This window comes from Zonotrichia albicollis, chromosome 12 (genome assembly GCF_047830755.1).
Source record: "Zonotrichia albicollis isolate bZonAlb1 chromosome 12, bZonAlb1.hap1, whole genome shotgun sequence".
NCBI classification, from domain to species: Eukaryota; Metazoa; Chordata; class Aves; order Passeriformes; family Passerellidae; genus Zonotrichia; species Zonotrichia albicollis.
The window spans coordinates 13,784,679-13,811,192 of record NC_133830.1 but is presented as its reverse complement, the minus strand read 5'-3'; the positions used below and the strand labels follow the sequence as shown (position 1 = coordinate 13,811,192).

Sequence of the window (26,514 nt, the reverse complement as noted above, 5' to 3'; positions counted from 1 at the left end):
GGTGACCCAGAGCAGAGGTTCTGTTCAAGGTTTAGTTGTTCTGTGGTTCAAAAGCACCACAGCAAAAGTCTACATCTCATGTAAAGGACCCCTCTAGTACTCACCTGTTACATCTTTAGAGAGAATTCACTGCCAGGCAGAGGCTGCCCAGTGAAGGGGAAATCAGCACCTGAAACTTGTTCTGAATGAACTCCCAAAGGTTTGGGTGCAGCAGGTGCCTCAGGGGCTGCTCAAACCACCAACAAAGACAAAAGGAAAAAACTGCTGCTTTAAACCTGTTGTTGGAGAGATGGTAAAAAACTCAGCTCTTTCTGGCAATACAGGTGGAGAGAAAAGAGAATTTGGCAACTCTGCTCATGACAAAGAGCAAACTGCTCTGTGTTTAAACTTCTAAAATACCTTATTTGTTCTTATGTTGTTTTTCTCTTTGTCAGTGTAGCTGCAGGAGACTCATTTCAGCAGCAGGTCTCACTCTGGGAGGTGCAGAAGTACTTGGTGTCAGGTGTTAGTAGAGGGATGGTTCTCACACCCTCAGTAATGAAGGGGAGCTTTTTACTGTGCCTGTGGTTGTGCAAAGCAGCCAGGAATCCAACTGAAGCTCCCTTGTACTGTGGCTTTACTCCCCCACTGTCATTCTGAGACTATGGCTTGTCCCAGAAGAGGCAGAAAAGACTCAGAGTGCTTTAAAACAATTCAGTATTGTTAATGCAGCCATCTGGTTATACTTTTTAAAATTCATTTTTAAACCCATGCTCTTTGGAGTGATTTTAAAATTGCTAATTTGATCTTTCTGAAAGGTTTGCAGACCAACAAACAGTTTTACATATATTCTGCTCTGACAATCTGTTTCAGATAGAAAAAGAGAAATAAACTTTGAACTCCTTGAATTCACAGTTCTATGGTACTGAAAGACTTCTCTTTTTTGTAGCTTATGAGGAGAGCACTCACCCCCCTCAGTGCACAGTACGGTGGATGGGCATACGGAAGGATGGTAATTGATTTATTGAATCAAACTGATGGCAAACCTGTTGAACCTTAGTCCAAGAATAAGATCTCTGGTTCAAAAATCCTTTATTTTTCCAACATCAGTGCTTTGTTGAAGTGCATCAAGGCTTCGTGATGAAAATCATCGAGGCTTCTCACAATGTTGAGCCTAGTCCCTGAGAAATCTCAGGGAAATTGATTTAATTCCATGAGTGATACTCTGTAGCTAAAGATGAATTTGGAAGGGCCATGGCTGCAGTTGTGACCTAATCTTCCCTCTCAATTTCAGATGAATTCTTTCATTTTGTTATTCTTTGCTTTGCAATTGGAGCTTTACTAGTTTGCTACTACTACCACAAAGGTAAGGCAAGATTCAATAGTAGAATGTATCATTGTGCTGTAGAAAAATGAGCAAAGCTAACATTTATTTTGTTGCCTTAGATTGGACTATTTCTTTTGGGATTGGTTTAATCACCTTTGCTTCCCTGGAAACCACTGGGATATACTTTGGTCTAGGTAAGTGTCCCTCCAGCAGCAGCTGTGTCCCTGCTCTAAGGACAAGGTCATGCAGTTGCCACAGCCCATGAAACTGCTGGGGCTGAGATTCTGTAACTCACCATGAAACTCCCCCAACATCTCCCAATTACAGAGGGGATGCAGACAAGCAGCCTTAGTGCTACTGAAGGGAGAGGTTGACTCATTTTTCCTTCTCAGTGATCACAAGACCCTGAGTCACCTCTTTCTGCAGCAATGGCCGAATGCTGTGTTGCCATGACAACGAGTAATTTTAGCAGCCAGGCCTGTCTTCCCAGATCCACTGGATAAGATGCTGTGCATCCTGGCTGCCATGCATTCCCCTGGGACTGAGGATGAGCTTGGGGCAGCAGATACTGGAAATATTAAAACCTGTGCATTTTGACAATCCTTAAGGATGGTATAGGAGTGCTGCTACCAGCAGCAAGTTATGGCTCCCCAACCAAGAACTTGTCTCCTCTGTAATCTCATGTTAACATGGTGGGAGGTTGTGGATGGTTCTCTCATGACTCAGCCTGATCTTTCTTATTAATGGTATTGCAGATGTGCTTGTTTAAACAAGTGTCAGTGTTTGGGTTTTGCCATTTTTTACTTTTTTATGTTTTACGTTGCTTACCTTATATGTTTGTTTTCACACCCAGTGTACCGAATTCGGAGTGTCCTTGACAGTTTTGTTCCTCTGATTGACAAATTCAAGCCAAGAGGTACAGTGCTCTTTTTCCTGACAGCATGTCTTCCCTGGACCTTGATTTGGCCAAGAATTAAGATCAACTCAGTTAAATGACAATTTCCCATCTTGATTGCCTTAAAAAAAAGGAGTATTTTACTACAGTTCGTTACAGCTGCTTGGGTTTGGAAATTATTTAGTCTTGACTCTTTCCCTGTGGCAGAACATTTTCACATTTTTAATAATCCACCCTGTATGGGGTATTATTTCCTGGCAGTGTCTTGTGTAAGAATTCTATAGCTTAAATAAAAACTCAAGGGCTGGAGGGAGTCTTCACTTGTTGGGTCTTCAGACAGACTCCTGGTTCATGTTTAAGGACACAAAACATGAAGAATACTGAAAAAGTTGCATGGATACAGTGAATACAGCAGTCCTGACAGCTGTCTTTTTCTTCATCCCACAGGCATGAGGAAAGCTGCCTAGGAGGAGTATTTCAGGAGAGTTCCCCAAACCTGGCTGTCCAGATTTCCAGTACTAAAGGAACTGCTTTATGAGGTGAACCTAGCAACCAAATGGCCAATGTGAAATACTGAAATGTGAAACCTCTGAAAAACATCACTCCTTTCCCTCCAAAATAAACCTGAAACTGAAGTACAGGGCCCCCTCTGGATTCTGAAGTGGTTTGGAGCTTAGCAGAGCTTGGAAGACAATGGAAATACAGCTTTGTGTTCAATTCCATTGAAACACAAACAGCCACCTTCCCTGCCCCAGGCAGCCACATGCTGGTGCAGCTCTCATTTTACAAACCTCATCAGTCTGCCTGTGCTGTACCAGAACCAACAGACCACTGGCCTGTGCTGGTTCTGGCTTAGGCTCTGGCTGTTTCTGTCGGAATTCTGGCCTCCTGCTCCTCCCCCTGGTGCTGCCCAGAGCAGGCAGAGGCGGGCCCTGTCTCCCCGCGGTGCCGGCACTGGGGCTGATGAATCCATTGGGGCAGAACTCGGAGCAGGGGCGGGCAGTGGTTCCACCCGAGGAGAGCTGGGGAGATGTTACAGGCACTGACAGAGTGCTGCAGTAATGAGATTGTTACTAACAAAACAGCAGATTTCATCTTTTCTCAGGGGAAAAACAAAGTGTTTGATTTGACTCATCCTCCAACCTTTTTCTTTCTTTGAGTAAAATAAACGTGAAACTTTAACATTATAGGGTGTGTTACACATTGCAAGGATGCAACCATAGGAAGACTGCAACAAAGCTACATTTTAAGTAAAAATGTAAGGTCTTCATACCCACAGAACGATGAAGGCAACCAGTTGAACAGAAAAAGCCATAAACATGGACTTTTAAGGAAATGTAAATCTGAAAGCTGTAAAGCCAAACAGCTCAGAGTTTTACAGGAACAATGTCAAGCTTTGCTCAGAAAGTTAGAAAGGTTACTTTTTGTTGTAAATGGTTTGAAGCACTAGTGCCAGCCACTCTTGCCTGCAGTTCCAGCTGCACTGCCAGAAATGCCAAGAGTTGCACTCAGGCCTGCACCAACACAGCACAGCTGCCACCCAATGCCTCAAGGGCTAAATTGTGCAAGAAGGGTGAATATAAATTTTTCATAGTATTTATATGCTCCTTTATATGTCTTTGTAGAAATATTTCACCATCTCAAACTACTGTATATTTTGTGTTAGCCTGCAAATAAAGTCTTGCTCAGAGCACTGCAGCCATGCTAGAGGCAAATGGCTTTTGGGTGAACTGAAAACTACAGTCACCCTGCTCTGATGAAAAGGGCTTTTTTGGTGTCCTCTGCTGTCTAATGTCTTTCTGAAAGGCAATTTGTGGAACAGTCAAGATGAGAAACATGTTTCAATACTTAATGTTTTAAATTTGGTACTCTGCACTAAACATAAATTTTTAATTTTAACAGAAATTGCTTAAGGGTAAAATAAGCAAAACATTTAAAAACTGCAAAACATTTAAAAAGTCGCCAAGTGCATCCCACCATGTGAGATGAACAGCTAAGCCACTTACAGCAGGTCCCATGAGAAAAGTCAGTTCTCAACAAAAAAGCAACTTACACATTGAGCTGCATCCCCTTGAGTACCTGGGAATTTTCTGCTCTTCTTCCAGATCCTTTAGTCCTTCTCAGCATCACCCTTGCTGTAGCATCAGCCAAGCACTCAAAACTACAATTTCCTATGAGGAGTTCCAATTTTTTTTCCTTCACCTGTGCTGTGTTACCATTCAGCCAGCTGGGCCTCACCTCCCCGTTGTTTCCCCAGGACCTGGAACATCTCATTCCACCTCAGCACCACCCAGCATATTGGGTACCTCCTCCTTGCCTTTGGTTTGAAATGGCTGGGGGTAGTGCAGAGAGGGGCTCTAAACATGCAGGTATTGCCCTACAACACCAAACCCCACAGAGAAAAGAAGAGATGAACCCCAGAAGGTTTTTTAAGCTGGTATTTTTATTAGAACTCTCTACATAAAGCACCTTTGCCTGCCTTAACCTCTCCGAAAGCAGCTCTTCGTTCCACAGCACGAGATGCTCCCGTCTACTCGGCGTTCCTGGACTTGGACAGGGCTGCCCTCACCGCCTGCATGATGGCATCCTTGTCAATGCCAAACATCCTCAGCAGCTCCGCTGGCTTCCCGCTGCGGGGCACGTGGGACACGGCCAGGCGGGTGACGGTGACGCCGGGCTCACCCACCACGGCGGCGCACACGGCTTCGCCCATGCCGCCTGCGGAGAGAGGGAGACACGGCACTGATGGAGCGTCCCAGCAGAACATCCACACTGTGTGTGGGGCCTGCACCTTCCAGCCTCCATCCCCAGCCTCAGCAGAACACCAATCACACGTGTCTGAGTGGGCTGACTGCGAACTGAAAAGCCTGTCCTATGCCAAAGGCATCCTGAGGACAAGCAGGCTGCCATTTCTGAAATACTCAGCCATAAGCAGCAGGACACACCTGCCTCTCAAGGGCACAGGATTGTCAGCAAGCTCTCACCACCTCAGCATCAGCCACCAGGAGCCAGGTTTAAAAATACACTTTGACTGAAGAGCATTTACAAGTGTACTTGACGTGCTGAAATTCCAACCAATCTCAGCAGCTCAGAGCTCCATCTTTTCACAGTGTCTGTACGTGCTGCTGGGCACCTCTCTGGCTTATGTAATGTATTCACAACCTTTGCTCAGAGCTCAGCTCTGACTCACTATCAGTCACAGGCACAAAACATGCAACGGGAACTGCATGGAGGCAGGAGAGACACTGGAAGCAGAGGTACCAAGGAAGAAGAAAACAGGACTGGGGTCAAAAGCATGTGCTGTAAAACCTGGTAGAAGGGACACCTTACTGATACCCTTCAGAGAGTGTATCCAGGATCACAGGGCTGCCCACAGCTCCTGGCATGGTGGGATTTAACCAAGCTGAGCCTGCAGCCAGATGCCCCTCTGTGGATGCAGCTGGTGAGCTCAGTGGGATGGGGCCTGCAAGCACAGACACCTGCCCTGCCTGCACCCCACAGACCACTGTGCCAGCACAGAGCCCCTGCTCAGCACCTCACAGTTAAGATTCTGCTGTCTTGCAAGCCTGTAGTAAAATGCTTATCCAGAGCTGAACATTGAGCTAGAAAATGAAGAGGTTCAGGTATCTATCACCATCCATATCCAGCACTTACAGTAGAGCCAGCTCACTTCAGGTACCTGGCAAGAGTGATGCTCACCTTAATTTAAGATAATATTCTCATAACTATATCTACTAATTTCTGTTAGTAGATATCTATGGTGGTGGAGAAGAAAAAGGGAGGAATTTATCCCAGAGTAACTGTGGAAAAACTGGAAACTGCCCAAACCATCTGATTTCAGGTAACCTGGAGCCAAGCTTTTGGACACATGGAATACTTAAACCTGCACAGCAATGGTATCTCTTGCAATTTCATATCTGCAAAGAAGCTGCTGTGCAGCCTTTCAGAGAACTCTGTGAGCAGAACCCCTGCAGCATAGCAGGAATTTACAATTTCACTGGGCACAAATGAATCTGGACTTCACTTGGACCAAGCACAGAAAGGGCACACGAGGCCAAGTGAATCAGAAAGACAGCCCTGATTACCCCTTAAATCTTTGGAGCCTTTCAATCTTCAGTGTCACTTTATAATCCTAACAGCACCAAAAAAACCTGAAATCTCTCTTTTCCTTTCATGAGATGACAGCATCAGGTCTCATACTCCTCTGTCAGGTCAGAAGCTGGGAACTTCCAGCTTCTGAGGGCTGTGACCTCCCAGACCCTTCTTACCTTCATGGTAATGGTCCTCAACAGTGATGATTCTGCCCTTGGTTGCTCTTGCATTTTCAAGTATTGTCTTCTTATCCAGGGGCTTTATGGTGAATGGATCAATCACACGGATGTAGATCTTTTCTGCATGAACAAATGGAAATTATTTGCAACAATGAACTGCAACATGGAAGACAATGCCAGTGGGACAGGCAATGGCTGTGATCTCCTAGACCATTATGAGAACTGCCCACATGAACTGCCAGGTACCTGTACCTATGGCTCATCTACCACAGAACCCAGCCAAGCCTAATTTCTATATGTATTCTTTCTCCATGGACTTTGTGGAATAGTGATACCCATTTATTCACAGACATGATGGAGGAGGTTTGGATGAGGGACTCAAGGTTACCAGGAGCACCCTGGTAAAAAGTAATGTAACTGGCTTTCCCCAGGTAAGAGAGAATTCAGTCACCAGAGAAATCCTCCTTACTCAGGCTGTCAATTGTAATTTTTTCCCCAGACCTTTATTTAACCTTTATTGTCAAGCCAAGTGCAATTTCCACCTGATTCTTTGGTGTGTAGGCATTCTGAATTATTTCTTCACTGCAGGCTGCCACCTCTCAGGTGTGCCTGTCTGAGCTGCCCAGCCCTACCAGGGCACCCTTAAGGTTTGTTGGCACCAGACCCAGATCTGCCCTGCCCTCGTAAGGCAGGCCCAATGGCTCATTAAAGCTGCACACAAATGGCAATTGTTTATAAAGAATAGCAATTATGTGAGGTTGTCTCTGATCCTGACTGGCTGAACACTGGGCTGATTCCTACACATGAAGAGGCCCTATTGTCATTTTGTGACTGAAGGCTCTTTAGTGGCCAATACATTTTAGATATTAGACTTTGCACTGTGGGATTATCTCTCCAGAGGAGATTACTCAGACTTCAAGACCAGCAGAGCACTGTAAGGCATAGTAAGTGTAGAAAAATAACAATGGTTCTGAAAATACAACTTTCAAAATGTCCTAAGCCTGGTGACTGAAGGTCATGACAAAGTATCAGTGCACCCAGATGCTGCACACAAAGCTCCCCATAAGCCACAGCAGCATTACTGTATTATCTCCTGCTATTTGTAATCTCTTCCTGAGGAGAGGTTCCTGACTCACAGATGGGTTTTTGATGGTTTCTTTCTCTTGTTTCATTGAAGGGTTACCATTGCTGTGAGATGTCAGTGACTTGAGCACTGCCATAGATCTGTGCCCCTCCCACACTGGTTCAGAGTTGCTGCATTCAAAGGAACCCAGGTCAGCAGTGAGCCCAGCCCAGGGCCAGGTGCCTATGGGCACACACAGGTGACGAGCTGTGCTTTGGGGCCTGGCTCCAGCTGGTTTGCAGCTGATTGTGCTGTAGCAGACCAGGTGCCACTCCTGCTTTTCACACAGTGTCCCCCAGGCTCTGCCCACAGGGCCCTACCACAGATCAGCAATTCTAATGAGACCCTGGTGTGATCTGTTGTCATTTCATGGCTACTGAAGCTGCTAAGCCAACTAAAACCTCCTCCATTAGGTGAGACTGGCAGCTGCATGCTGTGTTGCAGTTTCAGCTAGCAGTGCCTGACCAGCTGCCTGAACAGTGTCATTCATGTTTACCAGTACAAAGGGTGAGCACTTAGGCTGACTGGTATTGATTTTTTTTGGTGTTACATGACAAAAAAGAAAAAAGCCCCACCTTTTCTCAGCTGCTCTGCTGCAGCCAGTGCTTCATGCAGAGTGACTCCTGCTCCAATCACAGTCACTTGGTCATCCTTACTCTTCAAAACCACCTGCAAGAAAACACGTCCATGTGTTTTTAACACGTAATCTTACTGGAGTTATTTTTCATTTCTAGAGATTTTAATGAAAAGACCAAATCTTTGCAACACTTTAAAGGCAAAAGAGCTTTTACAAAGGGAACACTGCATATTTTTCTGATTCTATTTATCTGTGCAGTATTTACCTTTGCCTGTCCAATATGGAAGTCCTCATTGTTGTTGTAAATGACAGGGTTTTCAGGACGACTGGTTCTGATGAAACAAATGCCCTGTTTCCGATGTAAACATGGTAGAAGTTAGGAAAACAGAAAAGTGTTAACATTCTAGTTGATAAATCCTATGAAAAAAAATACAGCAAAAATGACTTTTTCTATTTGTCTGATGTTCACCCTCCTGTGTTGCCTCTGATTCTTATAAGTAAACTCTGCCCCACCAATTCCCATTAGTCCCTTGTGACAGCTGATTGCTTCAAGCAGTACAAAACACTTCACCTCCTCTTAAAGCACACTGATAACTTACAATTTCCTTTCTGATTCCAAGATACTTGTCTCTCTTTTGTTATCTTGTGGAAATGGAGAATCCTACTTGAGTTAATTAGACTCTTGGAACCTTACCATACCTGTGCAACTTTTACTCTGTCAATTTTAAATTGGAGAAGAATGCTTGGTTGAAAGCAAGGAAAAAGGCTTTTCGTCAGGTAAAGTTCAGATGCCCTTCCAGAGGAAGTAGCAAACTTGTACTTTAATCTGTTCTTCCCACTTCTTTCCCCACCTCCCATCTTTTTTTCCACAAACCACTCATCATATTTGTTACACTCCTTCACTAAAAACCTGTAGTAGCAAGATTGGATTTTTTCAGATCATTTTCTCCTTTCTCAAGAAAAACTTCCATGGCAGCCAAGGAAAATACTGATCAAGGAGATGATCAAAATCCTCAATATAGAGATTTATCTTTCCATATCCAGCTCCAAGTTTGACCCCAGAGATAAGGTACTAGGAGAGCACTTTTAGGTTTGCTAAAGACCTACACTTTAATTCAATATAGATTCAAACTGCACTTGTGTAATCATTTACATCTCCCCAAATCTGGCCCACAGCATTCAAGATTGTTCATTCTGCACCAGCCTGGACAGAATGTCTGCAACCTTTCCGTGAAAAGAAAACATCCCACTGCCCACTGGAGCCTTAGGAAGAATTTACGTGGGTAGAGACACGCCAGAAGCAACAAGAGTAGTACAAAAGCCAGAATTATTTTCTGGCTCAGAAATACTCTGATGCAAACCTTGGTGTTGGCAGCTATTTCCACTGCTTTTTCAGTGGCTACAGCATCACTGGGGTAAAACACAGTGGAGTTGGGAATGGCCCGGAACATGCTCAGATCCTCCAGCCCCATCTGAGATGGCCCATCCTCACCTGGAAGAATTAAAGCAGGGTTACAAAGGAGCAAGTGCACATTTTTGACAATCACTCAATATAGAAGTGAGGTTCAACGTAAACCAGGCAAAAAAGGAGAAAAGGATAAAATCAGGCACACACACGACATGCAAGTCTACCTGCTTGAGAAAAGAATCATCTTCTCCTTAAACTTGGAACCATCTAAACAGTAAATAAGGATAGAAAGAGACTAAAAAGAAAGAGAACTGGGATTAAAAAGAAAAAATAGGAAGTAAAGTATAACAATAAAACAACACAAAAGGAATACAACCAAATAGGAGGGGTACAGATACAGAAAGAGGGTCACAAGATATCTGAACATCTTCAGATTTACACGTGCTGAGGCAAAATTTATACTTGTCAATAAGTGTTCCTCCAGATTTAAACTGCTGGAAATGTGAAGGGAGAATTGCATGTGTCCCATCAGAAATGGAGAGTGCAATTGATACAACTACTCTCAAATTCTTAGGCTGATTTCAAGATTAAATGAAAGGTATGTATGTACTTTTTAATGCTGTAAAAAGGTCTTTTGAGGAGCAATAGGGCATCTGTGTTGTTATTTTAACAACTCAAGCACCTCATGGCCCAGATCTCTGAAAAGGAACTGTTAGGCAGGACACGTGCTGGGCGCCATGATTTCCCATGGTTAAAGAAACAACCACCACAACACCCCCCGCCCCCAGTGACCTCATGTAAGGGAGCTTTGGGAATGGCACTGCTCCAAAGCAGCCATGCACAGAGCTCTGAGTCCACTCATGTCACAGCCTGCAGCAGCAGGGCTGGGAGCCTTCCCACATGCACCCACTACCTGTTATTCAAGAAGGACGAGTTCACGAGGAAGGAGGAGAATATGTTCCTAAGAGCAGCACAAAATTCTGAAGAACTTTAAACACGTTAAAGAGATCAATTATTGAACTCTGCCACTGCACATTACTAATGAAGTAAGCACAGACCAGGAAAAGGAATTGTCTTGGCTTTCAATCATGACATGAAGACTCCCTCTCAACATCACAGTTTCTAAAGGTGTGTACTCTGAGTGAGAGGGATCCAGTGGGCATTTCCTTTCCTAAAATGCACTCGCACAATGAAGGCATAGAAGGAAAATGAAATTATGAAGAATAAAATTATCAGGTGATAATTTTAATATCCTGAATCTGAATATTATCCAATGCAGAGAGTTACTCGTGCTTGTCCTGCTTTTTCTATGGTGGTGCCAATACCACCAACATGCCAAGCTCCTCAATTCAATTCAAAGTAACTTACAGACTGGAATCAAGTTGAGTCTGGCCCCAAGTCTTTATGAAAATGTAAATTTATATGGTTTTGGAATACCACAGATCAAATGAGAGTATAATTCTCAATTACATCTGCAAAACTTACATTTATAGCTTAATAAAAGAAGTAAATGCTTAATATGAGCAGTAGCAAATGTCCAGAATATAAAACAGTCTAAACAATTGATATTTCTATTTCTGACACATGTATGCTATGATTTCTTTTTCTATATGTTCAGTTTGAAAAATACAGATTTTTCCATTATACTCTTATGACCTTATAACTTATTTAATGTTTCAGTCCATCAGCAACTATTGGTCTAGGAGTGAACTTGTACAGAAGGTCATTGTGATAGCTATTTCTTATAAATTTAATGGTTCAAATTTCAGTGCAGTAGAAGCCCAGGTCTGCCTAGAACTGCATACATAAAACTTCAATTTTCACCACAGGTCCAGATTGGATTCTGAATTGCATGCAGATTTGGAATTCCATGCAGGCCCAAAGTTCTAATAGGAAGTATGCTTCATTCATACCCTTTCATTTAAAATTGAATTTTTTAACTGCTAAAGGATTTCTCTGAATAACTTTCTTTATAACTCTTCATATAAGTTGCAAAACTTACATTAACATCATATAACTCTTTATAAAACTTTATATAGCTCTTTATATAAATTGCAAAACTTTAGGTTGAAATTCTTTTTTGAAAATCAAGTCGAGGCTTGAAAGAGATTTGTACCTCAAACAACTTTATAAATCCAAGTCTGCACTTCACCATCACAGCTCCCAGCAGAACATCTCATGTGCTGAAAATTGAAACTTGGAAGTGTAGTTCTAGGAGACAATTTGGGTAACCCAAAAGAGTTTCATCTTCCTAAATCAGCAAAGACCAAAGCTACTTGGCTTTTACATCAACACTCTGCTTGCTAGAAGTCTGAAAGTGGAAGGACTGATTTTAATGAGAGGCTTGTAATAGAATCCCTCCCTTAATTACATATACAATATGTACAGAGTCTGCTCCAGAGAACTGCACTGCTACAGGTAAGTTTGAAGTTTGGGATGAGATTACATGTGTTTATGAAGCATCTTTAAATCTTTACCGATATTACAGATCAACTTAACTATTTTGTTTTAAATGAAAAAAAACCCCACATCCAACTCTTTGCCAAACCTTACTGCCAGCCAAAACTATTAAATCAACTGAAATACTGATGTAGGCAGTGAACCTTAATTTACTACCCCTGTCAGCTCTCCCTCTCTTTCACTTTCCCTACAAATACCTACTAGTTTTTCAAGCATGAATGTCTACTTGCATTTTTCTTCTTGGTATGCAAGTCTGTTCCTGTTTTCATGGGTCATGTCTATGTATTTCAGATTAAAAATAAAATTCTTTTCCTCCTTCAAACCAAAGCCAACCCCACTATGATCTGACGTGCTCCAAACAGTTAGAGTGGGAAGCCAAGACTAGAGAAGGCTCTGCTGGTGAGGGCCCCCAGCCAGCTCGACTGAGATGTGCTGGCTCTGCTGCCTTGGTCTCCACTGGCAAACCCTTTTCCCACACCAGGACAGGGTCTGGACAAGCAAAGTTCCTTCTGCTCTCAGACATCCTGGGTTTGGCTGGGATAGTTCATTTTTTTTCTTTGCCGGTACAGTGGAGTGTTTTGGATTTAGGATGAGAATACTGTTGATAACACATCAATGTTTTGGTTGCTGCTGTGTGGTGTTATCCTAAATCAAGGATTTTCGGTGTCCTCATCCTCTGCCAGGGAGGAGATGGACAAATAGCTGGGAGGGACCATGGCCCAAACTGGCTACAAGGATGTTCCATAGCACAGAATGCCATGCTCAGCATACAGACTGGGGGGAGGAGGGGCTGGCTCCAAGGGCCTGACCACAGCTCACAGGCTGGGCATTGCTCAATGGATGTTGAGAAATTGTATTGTGCTTTTCAGTTTATTTTTATAATTACTATTATTATTATTAGTAGTAGTAGCAGTTAACTTACAAGTTTTTTTCTGATTCTCCTCCCAGTCCCATTGCAGGGACAGGGAGTGTGTGAATGGCTGGGTGGTACTTAGTGTCCAGCTGGGATTAAACCACAACAGATCAGGCTTGTGATCTCCTGAGGAACCTCAACCTACAGACTCCATGGGAGCTGAGCAGATGCATCCCAGAGTCCTGAGGGAATTGGTTGAGGCAGCTGCCAAGACACTCCCCAGCAAAAGTCACAGCAGCACCAGGTGGAGTCCCCACTGACTGGAAAAAGGGAAACACTGCACCTGGTTTTAAATAGGGGAAAAGAGAGAATCCTGGGAACTACCAACTACCACTGTGCCTGGGAAGATCCTGGAACAGATCCTCCTAGAAGCTGTACTGAGGCACATGGGGAGAGGGAGTTCATTCAAGACAGCCAAGGGTAAGTCCTGCCTGACTTTGAGCAACCTGGTCTAGTGGGAGATGTTGGAAGGAGATGACCTTTAAGGTCCTTCCAACCAAAACTTTCTATGATTCAATTTTCTGAATTCTGTAACAGCTTCACAGTTCCTGTTTCATTAGTATGTAAGAGATTTCAGATTTTATTAATCACCGTATTAACAATTTCAGTAGTAAAAAATACTGGGATAAGTTGAAGTAGTTATTTTAAATGTGTGATCTCTAAAGTGTTTTTGAGATTGATGGACAAGAGCATCTGTGCAAAAACAGTTATCATTAGTAAGAGAGAGATTCCCAGTAAGAGACTGGGAAAAAATGGTACAGTAAGCACATGACTATTCTCTCCACAGAGAGAATATTCTCTTTTTTTCATCAGCTGCAAAGATGAAATGGAACCTGAACCCCTCAGTTTCAGTCCAATCCCTTTATATCAGTCTGTACTTGTACAGTAGGAAATCTTGTAAGGAAAAGTCCTATTTTCATCAGGCCAAAGAGGAAAAACAAGGCCAATGGCAGCTTGAAATTTTTCTCATTCTTTCTAAACACAACAGAAGTGGACTTGCAAATACAACTTCCTGCTATCCCTGCTGCCACTGTTACAGCACCCAGCTAGAGCACAGCTTGGCTGCCCAGAGCAGGATCCGTCTGGCTGCCAGCCAGCCAGCAGGGAGTGCCTGGGACACTGTGGCTCCCTTACCGATGGAGACGCCGCAGTGGGAGCCGCACAGGTTGATGTTGCTGTCGGAGATGGCGGCCATGCGGATCTGATCGAACGCCCGCGAGAAGAAGGTGGCAAAGGTGCTGGCAAAAGCAACGGTCCTGTCACGAGTGGCACAGCCAACTGCAATGCTCACCTGAAATTGGACATTGGGTAAGAACAGTGAATTCCTCATTTATCAGTGGTTTCCAGGACATCATCTGTGCGACTTCTTGCTCTAAAAATTTAGCAAGAAGCTCTCAGTGCAGATTAAAAGTCTCTGTTTAGTCCTGCTTCTAATTGCTGGCACTTCCAGAAAGGAAAGGAGGCAACTCACCCTCCCAGTATCTATTCTCCTGCATCTCCTCTGCTCCATGCTTCAACTGCTAGCTGTTATTGTTGTCTCTTACTGGCAGCTTCTTTTCTTTATCTGCTTAAAGCAGCCATTCAAAGATTTTTAAGACTTATCCCTCTCTTTCTTCTCCTGGATCAAAGGCTTAGGTTCTCAGTCCAATGGACATGGTCTTGCTATCTCCAGAAAACAAAAATCATCATTAGTAAGAGGGAATGGATTTACCTGTGTTATTTGGACTGGTATTTACTAAAAGGGCCCTTCTTTAGCAAACTGGAAATTAGAACAAGGTTCCTAAATTGGTTTTTGCTACAATTACCTCACATTTATTTGAAAAACCAGTATTAGACCCCCACTGTGAGGGGGCTCACACTGAGTGGTCATACTGATGTTTCAACAAAGCCAAGGGAGCAGTTACCATGTTCTGCTCAGCAATGTAGCACTCAATGTAGCGACTGGGATGTTCCTTCTTGAAGAGCTCGGAGAAGGTGGAGTTCTTTGTGTCGCCATCCAGGGCAATCACTCGATCGTTGGCGTGGCCCAGTTTTGCAAGCGCAACCCCGTAAGCCTTGCGGGTGGCCCACTGCAAAAGGAAAACACACCAGGGCTGCTGTAGCTTGCTGCTTTTTTTTCTTCCTGTTTTATTGTTTTCAAATGATAGCAGTATCAAAAGTACATATGAGAATGGTGACACACAGAAGAGTAAACAAACCCACAACGAAGCATTAGAAAATACATCTGTGCTGAAATTAGCAACGCCCCACCAATCTGGCTAGGAAATGTTTAAACCTTAGTTTCCAATCATAGAAATTCACTGAACCTCAAGGAGTTTCTTCAATTTCAAAGGCACATAAAATAGTTTATAAAATTGATAATGATCATCAAAGGAAGAAGAGTGATTTGAATCTCCATATTTTAATATATTTATATACCCTTTCGATACCCAGCAAGTTGCCTGTCTGTGTCACACTATGGAAATAGGTGTCTGCCTATTGAGAAGTGGTGGGTAGTTGCAACTAGAGGAAGAGATAACACAAAACCTCCTGCCATCCTGTTAAACGGTCTCACACTTTGAAATATCTGACCATCAGTGAAAAAGAAGGGAATACCTTTTCTCCCACTTTGTAAGTTGGTGGAGATGGCATCTTAATGTTTCTAATATTTACTATAGGTGCATCTTCTTCTGGAAGGGCTGGAGAAAGCTTTTTCTTGTTCTGGATTCTGTCATCTATTTCCTGAATGACTTGCTCAGCCATATTTTTTGGAAGGGGCTTTCCATGCCAGCTTTCCTTATCTTCAACACCTGTGTATTTAAAGTCACATTACAAGTAAGAATATAAAAACAATTAAGGTTTTTAGCTTCAGATTTTACCCAGATGAAAGTGCAGTGGAGTATGACAGTCCAGTATTTTCTTCCAAGGAAGAAATTCCTTGAACAATTACAGTAGTATTCAGCTGCATTAAGACAGACATTTAAACAAAGTGGAGGAATTTTACATGATCAAATTATATATATTCCAAACTTGTGACAAAATCCCAACACCTTCTACTGAAATGATTCGTAAATTTGCCCCTAATAGACCTCAGTGTGGCAGGAAGCAACCAGTAAATCAGCATTAACATTTCCTATGAAATTTCAACAGTTCTATTTAAACAAACTCAGATAAGTTTGAAACAACAGTTAACCAAGGTGTCCAATTCAAACAAGATCTTATATTTTACAGCTTTATTTGAATAGCTTCTGATGACTCTTATCTGTGCACCCAGCACTAACAGCCAAATCACCTCTCTGGCTGATACACTTTTCCTTCAGTCACTGCAAATAATGAACTTTGCTTGCTTACTCAATGAAAAGGAATTATATTCTCTCCTGTTACTAATATTTATCTGGTCAGAAAGGCAAGCTCAGAGTGCTGCTAAAAGCTGTGGCTAAAGGGAATCATGGCAACCCTTGACACACTGAGTGTGCATTTGCTCCATCCCACGGACAGAACACTCCATAGCTGGCACAGGTCCCACTTGATAGGACCAAACCAATTTTCTCAGCAGTAATGTTGCTGACAGGTAGAGAGGGTCAAAGACCTTCTGCAGCTGTTGCTGAGATGTGCAGCTGCCTGTACTGCAGCACTAGGTGTGCATAATATCTATGTGTGTATGCAAAACAAGAATTGTTTTATTACCTGATATGCCTTTGCCTTTGAAAGTCTTTGCAATGATGGCTGTTGGCTGATGTTTGGCCTGGCCAAAGGCTTTGCAAAGCTCCTCCACACTGTGTCCATCCACAATGATGGCATGCCAGCTAAGAACACAAACAGATCAACTGTTTCTAAAGGGTTTTAGCATGTGACACTCTCTGGTAGTCAGCAATAACAATAACAAATACTAACTTCATTCCAGTGCAGTGTCTTTTTAAGAGACTCAAAATATGCCAGAAACACGAACTAGCATTTATTTGAGACCATAAAAAAATAGCACAGCTGCTTTTTTATAATGCAAAATGAGTCACAGGGGGATCAACAACTATGAGCAAAATTCACAGCCCACAGATAACTAAGTTATCCTACATTTCTTCAGACATAATGACCATTTTTAATCACAAGAGCAAATCAAACATCTAAAAATAAGATGAAAACTGACAATAGACGTTGATTAAAAAAACCCCAAGCACTCGGGCATAATTTGGTTTCTATTGTATCTGACATTTTTTTTAGCATGGATTTTGCATCTGCATAGAAATATGAAACTAAATGAAAGTCAATACACAAAGAATTCTCTTTCCATGCTGTTTTTTTTCTGATCTACTTGCTAGGATAGGACATGTGGTCACAGTTATAAAATCTGAATTTGATATGTTAAAAACAGTTTTAAGACCCTTGACAGATTTATCTGTGCAAGCAGTCCTTATTTTTCCTCAAAACCAACAAATTTTGCCACTTCCAATATTCCTGCTGCAGCCCTAAAGTCGACCAATATCAGGCATTATGAAAGACCCTCTTCCACGCTGATGGAATCCTTTAGAGCTGAAAGCTCATTTGAACAATTCTGAGAAGCAAACAGAACATACATTTTCAAATGAGAGATTATCCTGAGCTTCTCCCACTCACATACCCAAAGGCCTCGCAGCGTTTCTGGTAGATTTCAACGTGATGCTGCAGAGGAGCTGGGTCACTTTGTCCAAGACGATTAATATCAAATATAGCAACAAGATTATCAAGCTTGTAAAAGCCAGCAAAGGCCATTGCCTCCCAAACAGAGCCTTCAGATAACTCTCCATCTCCAAGCAGACAGTACACTCGATAGCTAGAAGAAATTAAAAATGAAAATAAATTAGGTTTGATTTGTGAGCACTATTAAATCAAAACTCCTCCAATAATTCATAGTAAGAATTCACTTCATTTTTCTATCCCAAACTCAATTCCCATTGTTCAATGCATTCACCTCAGCTAAAGTTATGTAACCTTGGACAAATCAAATTCAAATAGTTATGAGCCGTTACATGTTAGAAAAATAAGATGAGAAATACTGCACTCCTTTCCAAACCTTTGTCTCAAAAAAAATCAAGTTTAAGCCTCCCACTGCAAGGCTTGACTGAACAAGCCCATTGAACACTGTCACTGTGACTCAGCAAGATCCTGAACAATGCAGGGACAGTTACCTCTGCTTCCTCCTTCCTCCCATATACCCTCTGGAAGGACAACCAACAGGAATTAATTCCAGGAAACTCTAAATTGTAGATGAGCTCAGCTATGGATTAAAGCATACTGCATAACAAATTCAGAGTTCAGTAAAAAGATAACCAACATTAAATGACTTTGTAGACTATTTCTCCAACCACTGAAGCCCTTTATTTAGATAAAACTCAGCAGGAGTACTGTCTCATCTCTACCAAATTCAGCTACAGCATTTGTCTTTTACTTTCACTCTTCTTCTGGACAACAAAACTTTGTAAATGCTTATTACCCACCAAAAAAAAAAAAAAAAGTAAATTATCCTTCAAATATATAATTTTAAAACAAAATAATTGAGATGGCTGTCAGTGATTTTTTTTTACTCAACATGAAGCTAGAAGAGACTTTTGATCTGATTCCTACCTGCCTTCAGCTAAATGTGAACTCCTTGCACTTAAGCTGCTCCCCAGTGCTGCACGCAAGACCACCTTTTCCTTTTGTCATGTAAGCACTAGTTAGATTTTTTCCACACGTAGCATCTGCTAAACTCAATTAAAATCAGCAAGTCATCTTTCACAGAAATGATTTCAAGCTAGTGAAGTGTAGGACACATTAACTGGGCAGCCTATGCTTGGATGTACTAGAACTGTCAGATAAAATATATCAACCACATCAGGCTATTTTCCTCCTCATACAGATTTGCCTTTAGACATCTTCTCTTCTTGTGCACAAAACAAATGGCAGGAGCAGTCATTTTTGTCTCTGTGGAGTTGAGTGCCTTTCTGATAACATTTTGGAGCCCTACTTTAAGATTCACTTTTGCTATTATTGACCATAATGGGTCCTTATCCAACCTTCTCCATTATTTGTCATCTGACTTTGAACAGACCTCTCCAGCTTGCACTTTCCTTCTAAAGGGACTCATCCAGTCTCAAAATGGATATCAGTTACTCTCTGGAAGTTAGAGGCTCCTCCAACAACTCCCTGTCTTCTCTGTTCAGGAACATCAGCTTGCAATGCTGTCAGGTCACAAAAGAAACACACATATGCACTAATTGTTGCTAATCTTTAAACCCTTGGTAGTTTCACTGGCAACAGCTTTGTAATTATCTATCATTTAAAACCCAAATTTGAAATCAGATTTGGGATTGAATAAAGGAGAATCTATCTATCTATCTATCTATCTATCTATCTATCTATCTATCTATCTATCTATCTATCTAATTTTAACAAAATTTTCCCATTGAATGATCATGAAGTATGAAAATGGAATTACCTGGCTCTGTCAAAGAATTTGCCAGTGTATGCCATTCCACAAGCAGCACCAAGACCCTGCCCAAGGGATCCAGTAGCCACATCAGTGAAGGCTTGTCTCTGAGAATAAAAAGATGATTATTTTGTAGTTATGAAATAGAGGAAGTAATTTCCAGTGCTAGAAGCTGGTTCAACATACACCAAAATGCAGCTTCCCAGCCATAACAATGTGCAAGTCCCTCTAAATCTTGAACCCCTGATTTCCCTGCAATGCAATTTCCCTCATGTTGACTGTCACAAGCTAACTGGGCACTCTGAGAGGGAATGGAATTTCTCAGCTATGCTTTGGATGGCAACAGTTGAGAATTGATGATTCTGTGTAAAAAAGAATCAATTGAAACAACTGGCTGGGAATGGAAAGACCAATGAAGTGGCCAAGCTGGGTGTAAACTCTTGAAATACCTCAAAGCTGCTTAAAGGGCAAGTGAAGCCTGGATGAAACTTTACCTAAACATTTATGAAATGGAAAATACTGCCATGCAGGGGAACTTTACTACTGCAATAAAGGTCATTTCTACATGCTCATTCAAACACAGTTCAAATTCAAATTCAGTTGTGAAGCCATAAATGCCATCATCCTTCTTAAAAGTCTTTATCTTTCCTGTACTGAACAGCTAGCAACCAAAATCACTGTGAAATACATACACTTGTTGTTTCACAGGAGGAAACCCTTTCATATCAAAGATTATGAGCACTCACTGGCACTGGGTGTCCTTCTAGGACAGAATCAATTTTCCTCAAGTTCAGCAAATCTGCTTCTTGTAGAAAGCCAGCTTCTGCCCAAACAGAATACAAAATTGGTGCTGCGTGACCCTAGAGAGAAACAGAAATTGTAAACAAAACACAAGTTTCACAATTCCCAATTCCCAGGACAAAACTCTACAAAGCAGACAGACCCTGAAACCAGGTTCTTGTGCCCATCAGGAAGGCATGGAGTTATTGAACATTTTTACAATGCACACACCACACTAATGCTTGTTTCCAAGTTCCCCATGCCCCTGCTTACAGCACCCCAGCAGGATGAGCAGTGTTATCTCACTAGAGCTTGCTTCAGAATGAATGCACTCAGGGTTGAATGCAGTGAGTGACAACAGGCAAAGTTTTAAGCTTTGTACACTCAGAGCAGTCATCTTCCACTCCTGGAGCCATCAGGAGTCAAAAGAGCAGGCAGAGGTTTGAAGCCATTTAGCAACTCTGGACAGAAACACTAATTAATGAGAGAGCTAAAGTAAACATGAGGAAGTGACTCTCAGTGTTTCATCACCTCAGCATCAACTGCTTGCTTCTCACTCAGTTCCTTCTTTCAGAGTGGCCACCAGACATGGCAGCAGTGACATCCAGCACAAGGACATTCACCGTGGGCTCCACAGCACTGCTGAGGAACTCTTGACTCAGAAATGGAATGTGCATCACTGGAGCACTTCATCTGCCATGTTTTACATCTTTTCCATGTTTCCTGAAGGCCCTCACCTGCCTTTATGCCATATGAATAATATATCCCTGCGATTTGCAAGGACACAATGTAGGAGGGGACAGAAACACTAACAGGCAGCACAGACTGGGCTTTGAGTGTTTTCTGACCCACAGATGTAACAGCAACTTTTGTACCATACTGGCACAGTAGGAGTGCAAACTACAAACTACTCACTAACCTGCCCCTTTGCATGCAATGCTCCCTGAGAAGCTGGCAGGAATTAGAGCCCACTGTGACATGGCTGCAGGCAGAACAGCAGGGCTGCATTTAACAATGAGCACAAAAGCCAACTGCAACTGCCTTGTTAGAAAAACAAAATAGACCTTGCTGCATCCTGATAGATTATATAGACAATATAATATTTATTATTTAACATTATAACAACTTAACATAGTGGAGTTAAGACTTATCGGGACACATTACAAAGACCCTTTTTAAACTGTTTTTAAGTTATGTTGTAACTTAATTCAACCAGTTTCTTTCTTTCTGAAGCAGACAAATTCCAGGCTCTCAGATATTCCCAACAGACTTCTCTGCACATGTAGGTGTATGTAAACACAAGTCAAAGAAGACAAGTCAATTAAATCTACAGACAGACAGCTCTTTGCTAGCAGACTGTAACAGGACAGCAAACCAGTAATTATTTATTTACCTTTGAAAGGACAAACCGGTCGTTGCTGGCGTTTCTGGGGTCTTGCACTTTGTACCTCATGGTATGGAAAAACAGCACAGACATAATCTCTGCTGCACTGCAACATGATGTAGGGTGGCTACAAGTCAAGAAGACCCAAGATTACCACTTGTGTTACTGTTTGCTCAGGACCACATCTTTAAAGTATCACTTCACCAGACCCCAACTCCCCAGCATTAAAATGCACAAATCTGAAGTGTTTGATATCCCACCCCTGTGCCAATCAAATACTTTGAGGCAGAGGGAGCCTCTGATCTGGTTGAAATGGGTGTTCAATCAAGACCCTGCTGATAGCTCAAGAACTTGTTTTTTAGAGGTCTCCCTTCTTCTCCATGCCAAGGACCACCACCTGAAGGGGTGGCTGAAGCACAGGACTGTCACTCACAGGCTGTGTCAGCCTGGGCCTGAAATCAGACTCCACTGATTTATCTGGTGGCAGAAATTCACACCAATCAGAGGAAACAAGGGCAGCTTCCACAGAACTGGAGCCACTCGCTGAGTGGAGAAATTGAAAGCATGGCATCAGGACTTGTTCAGGCTCTGGTGCACATGCAGGGATTGGTAATGCAAGATTAACTTCTGCAGAGAGTTCTGGAACATTTATAATAGTATAACTTAGGAACCATTTCATTGTACCACATTAGAGTTGACAGAATAAGAATTCTGATTTTTAAAGAGGACATTAAATAATGCAATTCTTTTTCATCTTCTGTTGAAACTGGATATGGAAATTTACTGTCTCCAGTAAACACCCAGATACATGTTGTAAAATACTAAATTGCTTAATCTTTGGCTAGGAGGGGAGCTAACATTTTCTACATTTACATCTTTAAGTTTGAAATATTGTATGTGTTGGTTTATCAAACATATTTCAGTATCTGTGTAGTCTTTCTCATTGAATTCTCTGGGATAACAGCACATGAATTCATACTCAACTATAACTTGCCTTAGGAATACATAGGCCCATTTCACAGGCAGCTGTGCCATGAAGTACCACGTGAACAAAAAGTTATGTGAAGAGGTCATGCAAGTAGCAAATATGGAGTTATTCCATGACAAGGTATATATTTCATTGGAAGTGCAATAGAAGGGCACAGAATTACTTTTATTTCTCTAGATTACTGTAATTTACATAATAATCACTGTAGTTCTTATGCACCTGGAATGGGTGGCACCATTTGAGCACTTGGGGGTACCAGCCTTGGTTTTCGCTCGCCATAAAGCTTAAAAGGGGTAAGGAGGCTCCTTAAAAATCTTTATTGAATATGGAAAATAGCATTTTTCAGATTTTACTGATGTAAACATAATTCTTGACATCAGCCATCACTACTGAAGTACAGGAAAGTGGATGATTAATAGTAAGGAGGTTGAAAAAGCTGTTTCTTCTCACTTCCTCTTCTACCCACATTTACTTTTCATCTTTTGCAGGCTATTCTTAAAATATTTGATCCTCCTTGTAAAACAGGATAAACTGACTGTGAAAGTGTCACTTCTGTTTCCTACATGTACATTTACCATGCATGTTAGGATTAGACAACACTTTCACTAAGTGAACCAGAATATTTTCTTTTGATAGTAATAAACCTTCCCACCCAATATCCCCAACATAACTGTAATAAAAGAATAAAAACATGCAAAACACTAGCAAAATACAAATTATGGTTAGTGTCGATCCCTTAGTAAGTACTCACACACAGGGAACCAAGAGAATTAGCTTTAAACCATGGTTCAAACATATTAGTAAATATTCATATATTTGAGTTAATCAATAAGCCTTACATGCTTGTTTAAAGCTTTCATTCCTTTAATTTTATTAACTTTATACTTAACCATACTTCTATGAACTCCTGGTCTTGATTAAAAAAGTTTTAAACCACCTAAAATGGTAGCATGTGGAAATAAAAAAAAAAAAGTAGAAAAATTTAATAAATTACCTGAAAATTGGAAAAACATCTTGTTAAAGCTACAGGTTAATTAAATTAATTTCTACTATTTGAAATAAAAAAAAACCCAAAGCCTTAACTTCAAAATACAGTCCTTTGATAGGAAACCCAACCAAAGTATACTAGAATACCAAAATCCTGGATCCACACAAAACAAGGGTAAAATAATTGCTCCAGGTTGCTTCATTTTGTGGTTTTTTTTTTTTATTACTGTGAATCAACTGATATTTTTTCCATCTACATGTGTCCACACATTTCAAAGGACAGCAGTGAAAAGCTAAAATGGAACACTGAGTCAAAACAAAAAAAAAAAAACAAAAAAAAAAAACTGAAGAAAAAATCATCTGCAACAAGTGATCACATCACCCATTATGAAACTTAACTGCCTCTTAAGAAACTCTTGCAACTTCCACTTTTAAGAATGTATCCATCCTGCTCTAGGAAGCCAAGACACTGTTTCAAAACTGCAGCAATTTATCAGCTACAGCAGCCACTCTACCCATTTCAATGGGAATGTGTGCATTACTTATCTAAAAGAAAAAGCTCTTCCACACCCCAAAGCAAGTATGGTCAATCTTTACAATGAAACGAATCACATTTTTGCCCACGTAAGTAATTTTGAGCGCAAATTTTTTTTTCCAGTTCACTGAATTTTTCCACTCCAGCTGATGAAATACTCAGTGATGTGTTTGAGCAACTTCAGGATCAGACTGAGTTAGGTCTTGCCCAGGCAAAGACTGTACTTTCTTTAACAGAAGGTAAAAGAAGTAAAGACTGCAAGAACTGGTGTGAAATATCTACCACACCACCATTTATGTTGCAATACATGCCACAGTTCACAGAAATTACTTCCTTGAAAGTGTAGGCAGGTCCTGTTTCTTCTGAAGTGCTTTTATTGCAGTTTTTACAAGCTACACCTTTAACAAACATGTATTTCCTTAACAAAATCAAAGCCATCATGACAATTCACATTTCTAACTAACTGGAAGCTTCTATTTAACCTTAACTTCCATTCAAGCATCTTTTCCCATCCTCAGTGCACACCAGCTATTTAAGCAAAGCACACTGTCTCAGTTTTTGGGAAACATTCATAATGCACAGCTGCTTTGGAAATGTACATGCTTTGCCTAACTCCACAACAGACTGAATGTCTTTTGGGCACATTACTACACCATCATCTTGGCAACCAAATCTTATTAAGAAAATATATTACTTATCAACAGAATCTTCTCTCAAGAGCCCATCTTTCATAATCTGCTTGTTATCAAGTTGTGTAATAATTTCAGACTACACAACTCCAGTGGCAGAATAAACCAGAGGATTACTGAAATGCCTTTGTGCTAGAAGGACTCAGTATTGTAGCACAGATGAACCAGGGAATAAAAAGCTTGAGTAAAACTACTTTTTCTGTTTCATCAGTATGGTGAGAATGGTTTTACTGGTGAATTTCATGGGCCACGGAAGAGAAACAGAGGCTGGAGTATGATCCTTATTCTTTAACAGCACATCAGCAAACCAGAGAAATAATTTTATGTGTTGATGCGACAACTGATACTACACATCGCTGTTGCCTGCTTAAAATAATTCCTGGAAGCTGAATACAGAAGCCCAAGCTCTACAAAACACAGTTTTCAATTTACACTTTCTCACAGACTTGTGTAATACTGTACACTGCAGCTCTGAAACAAATCAAGAATTAAAAGGGCAATTGTTGGGTATTCTATACCTCTCTCTCCAGACTGGACCCAACAAGACAGATTTGTAAAAAAGCACTGCTCTGACTTGCTGAGAGCTTTCCCGCGTCCCACACCCCATTTCACAGGAAGAACAACAGCAGCACTTTCACTTGCTGGCTGCAAACGGAACGAGTAAAGTTCAGCTCCGAGAGCCATGTGAGGGAGCTCATGCCAGGCACAGGGTGGGGACTGGAAGGCAATTCAAAGAAGCTTTATAATATTTTGCACATCACCTTTCTTCACAGAAACCTCAGCATCCAAGGGATTCAGTCAGGTCTTTTAAACACTGCAGCTAGTTTCAAAGAGAGCCAAAGGAGGAAATTGCAACAAGATGGGATATGTGTAAAAAAGAAAAAAAGTCCAGCACTTTATATGGAAGCATTCATATATTTTTCAAGCGGAAAAAAAAAAATGGCTTTGATTTTACATGACTAAAAGCTGATTGTTTGCAGAGATTTTTTTTCCATAGGTAAAGCACGATCAAAGAAAGGATAACCCTGGAATCTGCACACATCAGAGCCCACACTAAATCCTGTCCAGAGGCCTGAATAAACTGCCCATTGGAGACCGCGGGCATTGCACAGATAATCCCACTTGGGCTCACTTGAAATTCTGTGCAGAATTAGTTCCAACTGACGGGCACGCAATGAAAAAGAAGCCGCTTGCGCCTCGGGCACAAATTCTTTGGTTTCCAGTCCTGCCCCAACTTAGCATTCTCTCCCAGTCACAACACCCGGCGGCACCGGCGACCGGCGTGGCCCGGCCCGGGCGGGCTGTGCCCGCGGAGCCCCCGGCCGCCATTTCCACACGTGTCTCCTGCGCATCCATCAGCGCCGGGGGCTGCGGCGGGATCGGCGCTGCCCGCTGCCCATCCCCGCGCACGCCGCCCCAGCGCTCCCAGGGCCGGGCCCGCCGCATCCCCGCGCCCCGGGCGGGAAGCGGACCGCGGGACCGGGGGCTGTGCCCGGGGGCACCGGAGCGTCTCGGGCAGCGGGAGCCCGGCACGGCCCCTCCCAGCACCATGCCGAGGCCGGATGCAGCCCCGGGATGCGGGAGCGCGGCTCTGGTGTGCGGCCAGGGCTGAGTCGCTCCACGCCCGCCTCTCTCACTCACCCGGAGCCGGCCGCGGTCGTGGCCTTGATGGAGCTGATGCGGAGCCGGTTGGCCGTGTCCTTCAGCGCCTGCAGCGTCTGCTGGTCGGGTTTGTGGTAATCCTCCATGTGTGCGACGCGGGAGGGCTGCGGCGGCG

General features: G+C 42.2%; 2 protein-coding genes across 5 annotated transcripts in view; one reads left to right on the top strand and one right to left on the bottom strand.

Moving 5' to 3' along the window:
* Positions 1-13,441, top strand: part of TMEM40 (transmembrane protein 40) — a 27,628-nt gene extending 14,187 nt beyond the window's left edge. For all 4 annotated transcript variants that reach the window (XM_026792400.2, XM_014265990.3, XM_014265989.3 and 1 more), the window contains 5 exons: positions 929-991; positions 1,274-1,345; positions 1,426-1,500; positions 2,160-2,222; positions 2,649-13,441. In XM_026792400.2, coding sequence (XP_026648201.2) covers positions 929-991; positions 1,274-1,345; positions 1,426-1,500; positions 2,160-2,222; positions 2,649-2,668 — 293 coding nt within the window. In that variant the 3' untranslated portion in view covers positions 2,669-13,441. The remainder of the gene's footprint in view (positions 1-928; positions 992-1,273; positions 1,346-1,425; positions 1,501-2,159; positions 2,223-2,648) is intronic.
* Positions 4,625-26,514, bottom strand: TKT (transketolase). The gene is made up of 14 exons (XM_074549925.1): positions 26,379-26,514; positions 21,548-21,665; positions 20,121-20,234; positions 19,384-19,481; positions 17,548-17,739; positions 16,620-16,738; positions 15,549-15,742; positions 14,858-15,022; positions 14,088-14,244; positions 9,534-9,664; positions 8,438-8,521; positions 8,171-8,264; positions 6,470-6,592; positions 4,625-4,919 (listed from the first exon to the last, which is right to left on the bottom strand). The coding sequence occupies exons 1-14, from the start codon at positions 26,483-26,485 to the stop codon at positions 4,732-4,734; spliced, it is 1,884 nt and encodes a 627-aa protein (XP_074406026.1). The 5' UTR covers positions 26,486-26,514; the 3' UTR covers positions 4,625-4,731.

Excerpts from the sequence above, each read along its gene's own strand:
- TKT (XM_074549925.1), bottom strand. The coding sequence starts at position 26,485 with ATGGAGGATTACCACAAACCCGACCAGCAGACGCTGCAGGCGCTGAAG. Across the intron at positions 15,743-16,619 it reads CAAAGGCAAAGGCATATCAG|GTGTTGAAGATAAGGAAAGC; the intron begins GTAATAAAACAA and ends TTAAATACACAG. Across the intron at positions 14,245-14,857 it reads ACATTGCTGAGCAGAACATG|GTGAGCATTGCAGTTGGCTG; the intron begins GTAACTGCTCCC and ends GTCCAATTTCAG.